The sequence below is a fragment of the Poromitra crassiceps genome, assembly GCF_964638095.1.
Source record: "Poromitra crassiceps genome assembly, chromosome: 22".
In the NCBI taxonomy this organism is placed as follows: domain Eukaryota; kingdom Metazoa; phylum Chordata; class Actinopteri; order Beryciformes; family Melamphaidae; genus Poromitra; species Poromitra crassiceps.
Window position 1 is genome coordinate 2,577,221 of NC_139647.1, and position 16,651 is coordinate 2,593,871.

At 50.8% G+C, this 16,651-nt stretch overlaps 1 protein-coding gene across 1 annotated transcript in view; it reads right to left on the reverse strand.

Annotated features, from left to right (window-relative positions):
- The window catches only part of slit1a (slit homolog 1a), a gene marked incomplete at both ends in the record, with an annotated part of 144,097 nt that overhangs the window by 124,533 nt on the left and 2,913 nt on the right, over nucleotides 1-16,651 (reverse strand). Inside the window, 2 exons of the mRNA XM_083658236.1 lie at nucleotides 11,971-12,042; nucleotides 13,981-14,052. Coding sequence (XP_083514362.1) covers nucleotides 11,971-12,042; nucleotides 13,981-14,052 — 144 coding nt within the window. The remainder of the gene's footprint in view (nucleotides 1-11,970; nucleotides 12,043-13,980; nucleotides 14,053-16,651) is intronic.

Below are 16,651 nucleotides of genomic sequence, written 5' to 3' on the forward strand. Positions count from 1 at the left end.
ATGGAAAGCACAGATCTGATCCACAGCAGATAGCACTGATGGGAAGCACAGATCTGATCCACAGCAGATAGCACTGATGGAAAGCACAGATCTGATCCACAGCAGATAGCACTGATGGAAAGCACAGATCTGATCCACAGCAGATAGCACTGATGGAAAACACAGATCTGATCCACAGCAGATAGCACTGATGCAAAGCACAGATCTGATCCACAGCAGATAGCACTGATGTAAAACACAGATCTGATCCACAGCAGATAGCACTGATGTAAAACACAGATCTGATCCACAGCAGATAGCACTGATGTAAAACACAGATCTGATCCACAGCAGATAGCACTGATGGAAAGCACAGATCTGACACGGGGTCGTAACGAGATAGACACATGGCACTGAGGAAGGGAAACACCTAGGTAGCGCAGGGATATCGCACCTTATTAAGGCCGTGATGAATGGACTGCATTTGTCATTCTGATAGCTGACGCAGGCCTGAAAGCAGTGCTGGCCAACACACACGCAAATGCGCGCGCACACACACACACACACACACGGCACTATATGGGTTGTTATTCCTGGCTGAGGTTGTAGCATTCCTCAAACCCCCGCCAGTACAGAGAGATTCCAAGGAGTGTGTGTTTTTGGCCGAGCGTCTGTGTGTGTGGTGTGTGTGTGTGTGTGTGTGTGTGTGTGTGTGTGTGTGTGTGTGTGTGTGTGTGTGTGTTTGTGTGTGTCTAGATGTGTGTGTGTGTGAGAGGGCATGAGGGCAGCCTTGTCTCCTGTGTGTGTCACTTCCAATCTGGCGCGGGCGAGACCAGCCGTCACAGAGGCAAACTGTGGGCAGCAGCACAGAGAGCAGAGGGCCCCCTCACGCAGCACAGAGAGGAGAGGGCCCCCTCACGCAGCAGCAGCAGAGGGCCCCCTCACGGCTCGTGCACACCATGAAACGCTCGGCGGCATGCCTCCTGTGAAAGCCTCTTTGACGCTGCATCTTGATAGGCTGTCTTGCTCTATTTCCGCGTCTGATTGGTCCATTTCAACCTCGCGCCCCCTGCCGCAGGAACCGCCCTGCGTTTCCGCTGCCGCAGACTAGAGGCGGCTTGTCTCCGAGCGGCTTAACGCTCGCGGGGCGGGACTAGGGCGGGACCTTTCGTTAAAGCTACCCAATGACAGCTCTTCCTACACATTTCCTCCCCCCACCCTTCTGTGTACATCTACCTACAGCTCCAAGCTGGAAGCTGGTTTCCACGCCCACAAAACGCTGCGACACACAGCGGAAAAGCGATTTTGCCATTGTAGGTGTGCACGAGCCGTCAGCAGCAGCAGCAGCAGCAGCAGAGAGGAGAGGGCTGTGATAGCAAATTATTGATTGAGTGCTTATTGATTGATTGCTTATGAACTATGGCCCTTCTAAGATGGATTTTGTGAACTATGTTCTTCATCATTGCAGAATATTCCTGTACAGGCAGAACATGTATCTTGTTTTGGGTGGGTAGACGTGGAGTGTTATGTCTTGTGAACATCAGACTGACTACTGACGTCATGGGAATGTACTGAGCTGGAGAGAGGTTGTATGAAGTGGAAAGGTACTGCCCTCCTAAGGTGTGGGGGGGGGGTGGTGTCATAGTTTCAGTATATGATGAGTTGTAACAATGACTCGTGGCTCCTGTCTGACAACGTGGTCGGGAAGAGACCCTCTGTGCACAGATGTTAATGTAGAATAAAAACATCCTAAAAACACTTGAAACGGATATCTCATTATTGATGGATCAGCAGGGCATTTCAGCAATTTTTCCATCACAGGGCCCCCCCTCCTCTCCTCTCCTCTCCTCTCCTCTCCTCTCCCCTCCTCTCCTCTCCTCTCCTCTCCTCTCCTCTCCCCTCCTCTCCTCTCCTCCTCTCTCCTCCTCTCCTCTCCTCAGGGCCCCCTCTCCTCTCCTCTCCTCTCCTCTCCTCTCCTCTCCTCAGGGCCCCCTCTCCTCTCCTCTCCTCTCCTCTCCCCTCCTCTCCTCCTCCCCTCCCCTCTCCTCTCCTCTCCTCTCCTCTCCTCCCCTCTCCTCTCAATTTCAATTTAATTTTCAAATAGCTTTATTGGCATGAAAAGACAGTGCTTATATTGCCAAAGCAAATACACATATTAACAGTACAACAATAAGGAAATTATAATAATAAATGAATGTACAGTCGAGGATGTATAATGTACAAACAGTCCAAATTTACAGTCAAAGATATATGTACATATACACTTCCCAAAAAATGGGGCATTCTGACTTAAAATTTTTACAAACAGTAATTGTCAAATAGAAAATAAAAATAAAATAAGTAAAATAAATAAAATTAGAATAAGAGTAAGAGTAGAATAAGAGTAAGAGGGCCCCCTCTCCTCTCCTCTCCTCTCCTCTCCTCTCCTCCCCTCTCTCCTCTCCTCTCCTCTCCTCTCCTCTCCTCTCCTCTCCCCTCCTCTCTCCTCTCCTCTCCTCTCCTCTCCTCTCCTCTCCTCCACCAGTTCAGATCCCTGTGTGTGTGGAGGATAACTCATGACGGATCTAGACCACACTGTGATGTCTTATTCATGGCCGTATCAATTCATAATGACCGGCCCCCCGATGATGCCAAGCGCGCCATGCGCACATCCAGAGCATCACAACTAGAGACCAGCGGGTGTATGTGGAGCAATGTGTGCCAGACGACGGACACACACACACAAAGTCACACTCACACACACACACACAAAGTCACACACACAAAGTCACACACTCACACACACACGCACACACACAGTCACACACACACAGTCACACACACTCACACACACAGTCACACACACTCACACACACAGTCACACACACTCACACACAAAACAGTGCTGATGTCCCCGTGCTTTAGTGTGAATATTTAACTAGCCTCAATCCATCTGTTGAATTATTCATCAAGGGCACATAATCGTTAGGAAATACAAACACCACAGACTCTCTCTCTCTCTCTCTCTGTCTCTGCCTCTGTCTCTCTCTCTCTGTCTCTGCCTCTCTCTCTCTCTCTCTGTCTGTCTCTGCCTCTGTCTCTCTCTCTCTGTCTCTCTCTCTCTCTCTCTCTCTGTCTCTGTCTCTGTCTCTGTCTCTCTCTCTCTGTCTCTCTCTGTCTGTCTCTGCCTCTGTCTCTCTCTCTCTGTCTCTGTCTCTCTGTCTCTGTCTCTGTCTCTGTCTGTCTCTCTCTCTGTGGTTGTGAATATTTCAGATGGTGGAGTGGTTTTTAAATGACCCTCTTTGGGCTTCCGCTCTCCTCACATGGTTTGCTCTGTGTTTCTGTCTCACACACGGTCCACACACACACACACACACACACACACACACACACACACACACACACACACACACACACGGTCCACACACACACACAGTCCGGCTCGTAAAGAAAACAGCCACAAGCCATAAAAGCCACTTTTACCAGCTGACAAGGACAGGGGCAGGAAGAGGGGCAGCCTGGGGCAAGGAGTGAAGGCTGGGGTACGCCTGGCAGCCAGGGGCAAGGAGTGAAGGCTGGGGTACGCCTGGCAGCCAGGGGCAAGGAGTGAAGGCTGGGGTACGCCTGGCCACCGGGTCAGGTATCCAGGGGCAAGGAGTGAAGGCTGGGGTACGCCTGGCCACCGGGTCAGGTATCCAGGGGCAAGGAGTGAAGGCTGGGGTACGCCTGGCCACCGGGTCAGGTATCCAGGGGCAAGGAGTGAAGGCTGGGGTACGCCTGGCCACCGGGTCAGGTATCCAGGGGCAAGGAGTGAAGGCTGGGGTACGCCTGGCCACCGGGTCAGGTATCCAGGGGCAAGGAGTGAAGGCTGGGGTACGCCTGGCCACCGGGTCAGGTATCCAGGGGCAAGGAGTGAAGGCTGGGGTACGCCTGGCCACCGGGTCAGGTATCCAGGGGCAAGGAGTGAAGGCTGGGGTACGCCTGGCCACCGGGTCAGGTATCCAGGGGCAAGGAGTGAAGGCTGGGGTACGCCTGGCCACCGGGTCAGGTATCCAGGGGCAAGGAGTGAAGGCTGGGGTACGCCTGGCCACCGGGTCAGGTATCCAGGGGCAAGGAGTGAAGGCTGGGGTACGCCTGGCCACCGGGTCAGGTATCCAGGGGCAAGGAGTGAAGGCTGGGGTACGCCTGGCCACCGGGTCAGGTATCCAGGGGCAAGGAGTGAAGGCTGGGGTACGCCTGGCCACCGGGTCAGGTATCCCAAGTTACTGCAAAACCTCCAAAATACACCCCAAAATACACTTCCTGTTACCTGTCGTGCTATTTATCTAGACTAGAAATACCACAGGCTCACTTCTAGCTTTGCGTGCTCACGCGCCTCATGTGCTCATTTCTTGTAACGCTGCACACAACCCCTCCACCTTACAGTAGTGACATGGTTTTGCTGTGTGCTGCCTAGTTCTGAGATATCGGCCATAGAGACGTCTGCCTTCTATCCAATACAAGACTTTTGAAAAACTCAACAGCAATGACTCTTTCCAGAAATCATGACCCGTTTACTCCGGGTAATTCGCAGACCTTGTTGTGTGCAGTTTCACGTAGGAACTATTTTCTTTCGACCGAACTACACCCACTAACCGTGCTCTGAGCACCACAGGCCAAGCGAGGGCCATCCACTTCCATTGTATTGGAGAGAAGGTAGACATATGGCCGTGGCTATATGTCTCTATATGTCTATATATATATATAGATGGATGAATGACTACACGTAAGAGGAAAAATATGTATTTTCTGGTTTTGGGATGAACTGTCCGTGTACGGTATGGTATGCCTTTACTGTGTTGTCTCAAGTTGACTCTACTCTACTAGAAGTCTTTCCGGTCACTGTTTACTTAGTGTCAGACAAACCACACAGGCAAAGAAACAGAGCTAGAAATCAGGAGGTCTGCCATCGATGGCACAGCAACCTCCTGATGAAGACGGGTTGCTATGGGGACCGGTGCCAACTAAGTAGAGGGGCCCAAACGGACCCTTGAGGGGGAGGGGGGGGGGGGGGGGGGGGGGAGACCTAGCACGTCCAGGCAGGTCATTCATCAACAGGGACAAAAGGAAGGAAACGACAAGACCAGCCTAGACCATTAACAGCCTGCCAGGCATGCACACACGCACACACACACACGCACACACGCACACACACACACGCACGCACACACGCACACACACACGCACGCACGCACGCGCGCGCACGCACGCACGCACACACGCGCACGCACACACGCATGCACGCACACACACACAGCAGTATTATACAAACACTTAAAGAGAGTCACAGGGAGAGAAGAAACACATTCACATAGCTCTTTCATGCGCTCATACACACAAAGTTAAACGCTGAAAGAGTTTAATTTGCTCGCAACACAAAGAAATCTTGGAACGCCAGAGTCAGTTTCCAAGCCAATCAACAGCAGCCAGTCTGCGCCAAATCAAACGAGGAGAAACACGATATCGCCCAAGCGAGCGGGACACAGAGAGATGATATATAGTTTTGATGATGGTGCACGTTATTATTTATTCTAGAGCTGCTTCCTCCCTTCATCTCACACACGGAGCTACCGTTCCCTAAGCATCACGCAGTCAACAAACACAACACAGCAGCAGCATCGCTCCAACACAAACACAAGAGGCAGCGCTGCATCAACACATACTTAACGCAGCTCTTTTATCTCACAGAGAAGAGAAGGTAATCCCTCGTGTACGCCTGCCATCCGCACATTAGCACACACAGATGCAATTATCCTGTTATTCTGTGTGTCTGTTTGTGTCTAATTAGTGTTATTCTACATTCTCCCTCTCTCTCTCGCTCTCTGTGGTGTGTGTGTGTGTGTGTGTGTGTGTGTGAGAGTGTGTGTGTTCCAGCCAGCCTCTCACGTGTGTGTGTGTGTTTAGGGTTTGTGTATATCAGGCTATCCCGTCGTCAAGCATTAACACGAAAATGAAGGCTGGAAAAAAGACGCTGAAAGGGGGATGAGCCCTTTGCTTTGGTCCCCCGTAGTGCAGGTAGAGCCACACCCTCCTCCACCCCCCACCTCACCTCACCTCATACCTCACACGTTGCTATGGAACACCTCTCTTCACCATCAACCAAACACCCACCCTGCCATTCCCTCTGCCCCCCCTCTTTACATCACCACCCACCCTGCCATTCCCTCTGCCCCCCCTCTTTACACCACCCACCCTGCCATTCCCTCTGCCCCCCCCCCCTCTTTCAGTGTTTCCCATACATAAAGGAATTTGTGGCGGGCCGCCACAATAATATTTTGACCGCCACAATAAGATGTTGACCAAAAAAAAATATATATATATATATATATATATATATTTTTTTTTACAGTGCACCTGAACGCAACATGCAAGATATCCGCTGAATAAGTGTCCAATAAATGTTCATGTCATTCTGGCCAATACTTCTGTTATAGCATTTCAGTCTGGAATATGGAATATCTTTCTATAATAATAATAATAATAATAATCTATGATTTAGCTGCTAAATTGTCAAATACCGCCATCTGCTCGCTACCCAGGCACTTATGTATGTACTTAACCTAACTAACTTAACCTAACTAACTATCCGGTGTGCACAACACTGTCAGCCTAAACTCCGGCTGACACCCCAAAAACCTACAATCCGCTACAGAAAAATGTATATTGTTTGTTTATTAACTGGCCCCTCGCCTTCTATCATTTCACGTTTCACGTTCAAGTGGCAAAGCAAGTTGAGTATCCCTGACCTATAGGGAGAAATTTAGTTTGTCATTGTAAACCCACAGCACAGTAATGATGACATGTTCTTCATAGATCTAGCCTTTTAATTTTGCTCTTAAACTTTCTCAAAGTACAACAAATTCATGCATTTTACTTTAAAATGTTTAAAAATATCTCACGGGGGGGCATGCCCCCGCACCCCCCTAGGGGGGCTGCGGTCCCCCACGACAAATACTCAAAATCCTGTGGGAAACACTGTCTTTACATCACCACCCAACCACCCTGCCATTCCCTCTGCCCCCCTTCTCTTTACACCACCCACCCTGCCAGTCCCTCCACCCTTCCATAATATCATGTGTTGCACATTCATGTGAGCAACAGTCACTGTGTTGATGCCGGCTGTTTGTTTGTGGCTGCAAACAGGGCAACACGGCGACGATCGAAAACCGCAAAATGCCCCGTCTCCACCTCCGCCACCCGACCGCCCATCCCGAGCCCAAACCAGATGCTATTCCCCGGGGCTAGCTATCAGGCTAGCTGCTCTCCCTCCTCCCTCCCTCCCTCCCTCCTCCCTCCCTCCCTCCCTCCCTCTCTCTCTCTCCATGCCGCGGTCCTTCCTTCCTCCTGCTCTCCCACTGTGAACACGCACTAATTACAGACATGGATGAGTAGATTACAGATCTCAACTGCAGTGGGAGTGGGTTTTGGGGGGCTGGGGGGCACAGATGAGGTGAGGGGCGGTGGGCTGCTGGGGGGCACAGATGAGGTGAGGGGCGGTGGGGGGGGGGCACAGATGAGGTGAGGGGCGGTGGGGGGGGGGGGGGCACAGATGAGGTGAGGGGCGGTGGGCTGCTGGGGGGCACAGATGAGGTGAGGGGCGGTGGGGGGGGGGGGCACAGATGAGGTGAGGGGCGGTGGGCTGCTGGGGGGCAACAGGTCGTTAACAGTGATGGATGCAGCAACTCTATTTTCACTGTTATTGTTCACCGATGTTCTGCGCCGCGACTCTCACCTCTGAGCCGCCGCTCTCAGCGCGGCTCATCCATCAAAGCTTCAGCAAGCAACTCTTAACCATCTCTAATCATCTCTAATCATCTCCAATCAACTCCAATTATCTCCCCTGTGCCGCTCATGCATCAGTGTCTCGCTTATCTTCTCTCGCGCACGGGGGGGGGGGAAGTGGGGAGGTGGAGATGGGGAGAGGTGGGGAGGTGCGGGGGTGGAGATGGGGAGAGGTGGGGAGGTGCGGGGGTGGAGATGGGCAGAGGTGGGGAGGTGCGGGGGTGGAGATGGGGAGAGGGTGGGGAGGTGCGGGGGTGGAGATGGGGAGAGGTGGGGAGGTATATTTGATCAAGGTACTTGCTTTAACAGAATTCTTATAATGCTGATGAATCTGAGTTTCACCTTATTTTCCTTGTAGTGTTTCAGAACAACTAGCATCTCTGTTCTCAGCAGCAACACTGGCTCTGAATTCTCCATCGGCGCTTTGTAGTGAAAGTCCTCCTGGTGACTCCTCATGGCTTCATGACTGTCTGGGAGTCAAGTGTGTAAACCTCCCCCACAACACAACACACAGTCAGTCCACAGCCTTTTACTAACCCAGCTAGCTCTTCCTCAGAAGCTTCATGAGACGAACAAACTGCTCTGCTATCCCTGCTTCACTCACTCCACACATCCACTGTGTCCTCTGTCTGTGTCCCCCTGTCCTCCAGATCTGTGTGTCTGATCTGAGAAATCAGCACTTTGCTATATGAGCCTCTGCCCAAACAAACACTCATTCCAGAATGAGCAACATGAGGAAGAGGGGTAGAAGAGACACAGGAAGAGAAAGAGGGGTAACAGACACAGGAAGAGAAAGAGGGGTAACAGACACAGGAAGAGAAAGAGGGGTAACAGACACAGGAAGAGAAAGAGGGGTAACAGACACAGGAAGAGAAAGAGGGGTAACAGACACAGGAAGAGAAAGAGGGGTAACAGACACAGGAAGAGAAAGAGGGGTAACAGACACAGGAAGAGGGGTAAAGAAAAGGAGAGCAACAGAAGGGGGAGGGGGGGGGGCAGAGAAAGCATCTGGGTTAGTGCTCCACCTGAGGGCAGTGGGCCTTCACATTAACCCCTCTTGTTAGGACCATAAAGACAGACCCTAACAAGCCTCTGTGAGCACTTTAAGGCAAGTGCAAAGACACCCGGCCTACACGTATAGATTATCTCTCTCTCTCTCTATGTCTCTCTCTCTTTCACACACACACACACACACACACACACACACACACACGGACTAGCGGTGCAAGTCTTCCTCGGGGAGCTGAGAGGCCTTTTAAGTCCATTAAAAGCTGCTGGCGGGGAGCGAGACGTCCGTCTGGAAGCAGAACCGGCCGTGTGGCCCACATGCACCGCTCAGGAGTTAAGAAACACACTAGGAAATAAAGCTTTGTCTTCTAACTGCAGGTCCTGAGTCCACGTTACACGCTACACCTAATCTTTAACAAGCGCCAGACGTTTCATCTAACACAGTTAACTGCCAATCATCTGTCAGCCCCATGAAGTGGGCATTACTGTCCATTTCGTCACGGTTGCTCCGCTGAACATTTGCTTCAGCGTGAAAGAATGTACGTGACTTTCCACACCTGAGAAATACACGTCCAGCTCCATTACGAGGAGTGTATACACAGACACATAGCGAATCGATTAAGCGCTGTTAAACAAAGTCTCATTCTCCGGAACGTGGCAGAGAGGAGCCAGCGCTAGATTTAGAAGAATGAGCGTGAAGTTGGATTGGATGAAACAGGGCCGCTGTGTGAAGCACAATCCTCTCTGGCTGCTCCAGATGGACTAATGACGCCTGTCCAAGGCCATGGGTCCGGTCTGGAAGCCCTCAGCCCCGCTCTGGGTCCGCTCCAGCGAGACAGACACTCGGTACCGCCCAGCGCTCCTGAGTCACAAGTGGGGGCAGCCTTGCCCCCCCGAGTGACGAGGCGTTGCCCCCGGAGCTCTCCAGGGTGGCTCGAGCGTAATGATAGGTGACGTGGGGAGATAGTTACGCAGGAAGTGACAGATAGATTCAAGATGGTGTTTAACATCAAACGCCTGCTAAACGGACCGAGGGGCTGAGGTTGGGATCACGGGTTAGGCAGGCAGGCAGGCAGGCAGCACTACGAGGTGGATAGAGATGTGGGGGGAAATGGTTTTTCCGTGTCCCACTGTTTTCATTATTCCCAGATGCTGCAGGTAATCTGAACTGGCATGATGGGAGCTGCAATGATCAGCCAGCAACAGGAGACGCTGATTAAAAAAAGAGAATCCAGACTCGTTACGGAGGGTGGATCAAAGTGTAGAGTTAGTCTGGGATGGTCTCACTGTCTGTATGTATGAGGTGTATGAGTGTGAGGTAGGGTTGTCAAAAGTATCGATAGCATCGAAAAGTATCAATACTGAAAATTTGAATCGGATACAATACTCATTTGCAACAGGTATCGATAGTATCGAAAGTATCAATACTAAAAATTTGAAATGGATACTGTTGTAGAAAATTGAAATTCCATTGGCATTTCGTTATTAGTCATAAGACATTTCACACGTGCAAAAATGGAGACGCACATAATGCCAATGGAACTTCAATTTTCTACAACAATACTCATTTGCAACAGTTTTGATACCATCAGTGCTTTTAACGAAAAATCACAGATTTTTTCCCTCCCTATCATTGGGTATCTGTTGCTTCAACAAGCTAAATGTGTTCTGGTGGCTAGAGTGGCAGTAATATTCTGTCTCAGTTCAAAGTTTGATCAGGCCTAGATTATGGAGAAGTGTGCCTCTGTCCGTCCATCTGTCCAACTTTATTTTTATGCTTCTTGATGTGTCATCATCCCCCCCTTCCCGTGGTATCGAAAATGGTATCGAGTATCGATATTTTCCTGGGTATCGGTATCGAAGTAGAAATTCTAGTATTGTGACATCCCTAGTGTGAGGATGGTCTCACTGCGGGGGTGTGAGAAGGTACGGTACTGGCCTTAACAAGTGGAAACCAAATGAAGGCCGAGATGGCACGTTACATTCATAGGATGTGGGTATACGGCTCCTCTGAGCTTCGGGGACGTCTCCGGTGACACAAAACCACCTCATTAAGTAACACAGACATCCTTTCACCTGGAACACAGTTCAAGTCTTATGTGTCCCTCTCAGTTCAGTGCTATGAGCCCAGCGTCCACCGGTGTGAATCCAGTCCACCAGAGGATCTGCAGACGACTTGGCACCAAGGCCCAACGACCTGCGAGGAACTGATGGATTTCTACTCATCCAGTCCATTTTGCCTCCCAAAGAGTAACAATCACAGGAGGACACGCACACACGCACGCACACACACACACGCACGCACACACGCACGCACACACACACATACTTCCTTCCTCTACTGAGGTCGGTCGTTAATGAGATGTGGTGAGATTCCAGCAAGTGCAATTACATTGGAATTGTCCTTTAATTGGGTTTCAAACTAGACCAGAACAAAGCAGCAGCCATCACAGTTACTGAAACTATGCAGTAATAATATCACACAGTACAACATCTACTCCTTTTGAGTGTGATAAAGAGAGAGACAGTGTGCACTGGGTGAGCATGGTGTGACAGAGAGAGTGTGCACTGGGTGAGCATGGTGTGACAGACAGAGAGAGTGTGCACTGGGTGAGCATGGTGTGACAGAGAGAGAGTGTGCACTGGGTGAGCATGGTGTGACAGAGAGAGAGAGTGTGCACTGGGTGAGCATGGTGTGACAGAGAGAGTGTGCACTGGGTGAGCATGGTGTGACAGAGAGAGTGTGCACTGGGTGAGCATGGTGTGACAGACAGAGAGAGTGTGCACTGGGTGAGCATGGTGTGACAGAGAGAGTGTGCACTGGGTGAGCATGGTGTGACAGAGAGAGTGTGCACTGGGTGAGCATGGTGTGACAGAGAGAGTGTGCACTGGGTGAGCATGGTGTGACAGAGAGAGTGTGCACTGGGTGAGCATGGTGTGACAGAGTGTGCACTGGGTGAGCATGGTGTGACAGAGTGTGCACTGGGTGAGCATGGTGTGACAGAGTGTGCACTGGGTGAGCATGGTGTGACAGAGTGTGCACTGGGTGAGCATGGTGTGACAGAGAGTGTGCACTGGGTGAGCATGGTGTGACAGAGAGTGTGCACTGGGTGAGCATGGTGTGACAGAGAGAGTGTGCACTGGGTGAGCATGGACTGAGGTTAGAAAGTGCGGGGTACTTACAGTCGGGACAGGCCAGGGTTCTTCTGAAACAGCAACTCAGGAAGCTGCTGCAGCTGATTACGATTCAGACGCCTGCAGCAGGGAAAACATATGATCAACCAATCAGTGTGTGTGTGTGTGTGTGTGTGTGTGAGTGCGTGCACGCGTGTGTGTGCGTGTGCCGGCGTGCATGCACGTGTGCATGTGTGTGCGTGTCCTTGAGCGGGCGTGAATCATTTCTGCTAGCTGCTGTAGAATGCGCTCCGCCCGCAGGCTCTATTGTACTTCAGTGCTGCGCTGAATGTCACATAAATATCCAAGAGAAAGTTCAGGGAAATTAAACTGCTAGTCAGAGACAGACAGTCCCGTAAATTATCTCTGCACAGTGAAATTAATGACAACACTGTGCCGAGAAGAATCCAGCGCTCTGCTCTGCTCTGCTGACTAACTTTCCCAGACGGAGCAGCAACATTCCCGTTCCGACAAGTGAATTAGAGCCATCAGTTATGTGAACAGCAGCAGCAGATTGTATCTGTGGAGAGCTCTCAAAACAAGGCCTTTCTAAATCACTTCAAAAGAGATGGATGAGCATCATTCAGGCTCAAAGCAGCATTGACAGGACGGGTGGTTGGTTGGCAGCATCAGACTCCTCTCCGTGTCAAACGACTAACGTCCGAGACTGGCAGGCTTTATGCAAATACAACAATTATAGCCAATGAGGAACAGGCTGTTGCTAATCTGTTGGGAACCGCAGCCCTCTCTCTGCCCTGTGATTGGGCCCGTTTGGAGGCACATGGGGGAGTGCGAGGCTGTGGATGTGAGAGTCACTCAGGCAACATGTGGACAGATGTTGGGCCCTGGGCCATGTGCACTGTACACACAGAGGAGAGGGGGCGTGGCCTGGGCCATGTGCACTGTACACACAGAGGAGAGGGGGCGTGGCCTGGGCCATGTGCACTGTACACACAGAGGAGAGGGGGCGTGGCCTGGGCCATGTGCACTGTACACACAGAGGAGAGGGGCGTGGCCTGGGCCATGTGCACTGTACACACAGAGGAGAGGGGGGCGTGGCCAGCTGAGGTGGAGACTTAACGGGCGTTAATGGTTGTGAAGTGTACCTGCTGCCTGCTGCGTTAGTGGCTTTCTACATCATGAGAGCTTTCCACAGTGGTCTGCCACATGCTCATGTCTAGCCAACGTTTGGGATCAGTGGAATATGGGGCAGGAGAGAACGCAGAGCGGCGCGGCGCAGACAGACGGCGAGCACGCGCCTCAAATTCGGTCATGTAAATTGTTACTGTGGGTTTCAGATCAGGGGGAAAGTCCTTTTATAAGTTAACCGCTGTGTGTGTGTGTGTGTGTGTGTGTGTGTGTGTGTGTGTGTGTGCGTGTGTGTGTGCGCACGCCTTGCATGCGTCCATAAAGTCATCTGCTGCGCACGTGTCTGTGGGTTAGCGCTATTGATTTGCTAATGAGCCTGGGCTGAGGTGTGGTCGGCTCTGTTTGTTCTGGTGCTGTCCAGATGAGCCAGGGACTGCGGTGCGGTGGGGCCCGACAGGCTGAGCCCACACAAGCCACTGACGGCATTCCTGGTGGGCAAAGCTAATAAAAACAAACGGACCCCCTCCCCCCCCCCCCCAGCCTAGACTATACCCATTCAGCACCAGCTGACCACAATGCACCAGCTGACCACAACGCACCAGCTGACCACAATGCACCAGCTGACCACAATGCACCAGCTGACCACAATGCACCAGCTGACCACAACGCAATGACCAGGAAGTAGCTCACACTCCATCCACCACTTACGGTTGACTTGATTCCTCCTCTGTTATTCACATTACCCTCAACGTAACGAGGACACATCCTTATTACTCGTGCAGTTAGGCGGACGAAGGGGGTGAAAATGTCATTTTGAAATTCAACTGACTGACGTGAAATTAAGCCCAGTGGTGCAGTTAAATAAAGAAATAAGAAGAGAGAAATATGTTATTTCTGGTGTTCTAACAAGCGACCCCGGGTGGTACTCACAGCCTCTCCAGTTCCTTCATGTCATCAAAAGCTCCACGCTCGATCACCCCGATCTGGTTTTCCATCAGCTGCCTGAGAGAGAGAGAGAGAGAGAGAGAGAGAGAGAGAGAGAGAGAGAGGAGAGAGAGAGAGAGGGAGAGAGAGAGAGAGAGAGAGAGAGAGCACACGAGAGAGAGAGAGAGACAGAGAGAGAGAGAGCACACGAGAGAGAGGGAGAGAGAGAGAGAGAGAGAGAGAGAGAGAGAGAGAGAGAGGAGAGAGAGAGAGAGCACACGAGAGAGAGAGAGAGAGAGAGAGAGAGAGGGAGAGAGAGAGAGAGAGAGACTTAGAAGCTAGCTGACTTGTTATGGGCCTGCGGACTGTCACTCCTGCTTGTTACCAAGTGCAGAGAGGTTTAGCGATGTGGGCGTTTGGGTGGCAAGCTTCTTGTAGCATGTGTACTCAAGGTGGCTATAACACCTCACACACACACACACACACACACACACACACACACACACACACACAGGGCAGTGGTGCGGGGCCGGGGGCACAGTGTGGAATCTTGGCAAAGGAAGCAGAGACAGCAGCCAGGAAAGTTTTCCAAGGTGGCTCAGAAAGTAAAATGAGGGTCTGGCCTCTGGTGTGGTCCTCTGTGTGCAGGGGGTGGAGGCAGGGGGTAAGTGAGGCAGGGGATGGTGGGTGGAGGCAGGGGATGAGTGGATGCGTGCAGTGGGTGGGGTGGAGGCAGGGGATGGGTGGATGCGTACAGGGGTGGGTGGAGGAAAGAGGAAAGGTAGGCAGGGGGTCAGAGAATCAGAGGGAAGTGAGGTGGGCTCCAAGCCTTTACAATTGGCTGGCAGGATCAAGGGAAAGATGGCTGAGAGTGTGTGTGTGTGTGTGTGTGTGTGTGTGTGTGTGTGTGTGTGTGTGTGTGTGTGTGTGTGTGTGTGTGTGCGGGCTGAACAGCATAGTTGGACAGTATCAGTGCTGCAGGCTTCAAACTACATCATGTCAGTCATACACAAACAAACATGAATAGTCTAGGACTTGGGCTGATATTCAATATTATCGAAGATTGCAATATTTCGTAAACATTGTGATATTTCGCACGATATTGATATCCTAGTGGTAGGATAGTTCGGGGGGGGAGGTGGGTCACTTGAAGTGAAAACTGTCTTTTAAATTGAAGTACATTCCGTTTTGCACAATCACTTTTTCTGGAAACTGCAGCAAAGAGTAAAACATTACAGCAAATAAATGCACATTGTTTCCTCCAATGTTTGATCTGTTTGAATTTCTTGGCTGTTGAAAACAATAATAATAATTCTTAGAAGTGTTGCTGTCATTTGGATCATGATAATGTTGTATACGAGGGATCAGCCGAGCAGCATTTTTGGTAAACAAACCGCGTCACTGGGTGGAAACGGTAATGAGACCCTATGGAGTCAGCAGATCTCACTCTAGCTGCGACTATGTTGTTTACATTTTAAAAACTGCGACAGTTCACACAACTTTAACATGACGTGCATATATTATACATCAAATTCTTGAGCTACTTCTGCTCTCACTCAGAATGTCAAAATATAAGCCATGTGATCTATAGTTTTTGAGATACAGTATTAACGTTTGTTTGGCACAACTCATACTAGTTAACTGCTCTGCTGGTTCCGGGTGTTTTGCGGTCTCGTGACGTCACGCCGATTCCTCGTATATTGTGATATTTTGGCAAGACGGTACCATAAAATTTCAGATATTGCTCAAGCGTAATGAATGCACACACACACACACACACACACACACACACACACACACACCCACACACACACACACACACACAGCCTTTCCTCACCTACGCTGCCAAAGCTGGGGCAGAAAAAAATCAGCCTTGGATGGTTGTGGAAGTGTTATAATAACACAGGGCCGGGCAGGAGAGAAAAGCAGCTTTATTACATAGAACACAACTGTTCTGTGTTGAAGGCCTCAGCTCTCCTGTCTCCTCCTCTTCCTCCTCCCTCTTCCTCCTCCTCCTCCTCCTCCTCCTCTTCCTCCACCACACTGCTGTAACTCAGCAGTCTGGCCTTCCTCCTGCCCATCACATATAAATGCTAATCACTGTTCGCACTCCATAAACACAGAGAGAAAAGTGCAATTCACCTCCTCATCTCTGCCTCATGAATTTAGATGGAAGTGAAAAAAAGAGATGAGTGCTTTTGAATTGAGGAAACTTTTTTTGAACAGAGTCTGAATGTCTGTGCTCTCTTTCTGTCCACTTTTCTGATTGTTTCTCTATTAATAATTGTTTCTCTATTAATATGCTTTTCCACGCGCACGCACACACACACACACACACACACACACACACACACACACAGGCACAGATGTGAGGTGCCAATTGGTGCCAGCCAGCCTCTCAGTGCCAGAGAGAGAGAGAGAGAGGGTGGTGGAGGTAAAGCAGCTGGGGTTGGTTTTAGACTGACAGGCTGGCTGGCAGCTGACCGTAAAGATAAACCTTTGTTCCTGCCCCCCCCCCCCTTAGGGTTGTCCAGGGGTCAACAAGATCAAAGGTCAACCCACTGTTAGCTCATGCTGCCGACCCATAGAGGTCATACCCTCCCCAATATACACACAGACACACAGCTAGCATGGTAAAGCCCAGGCACACCACACCACCCTGTCGCCCTAGTCTGTG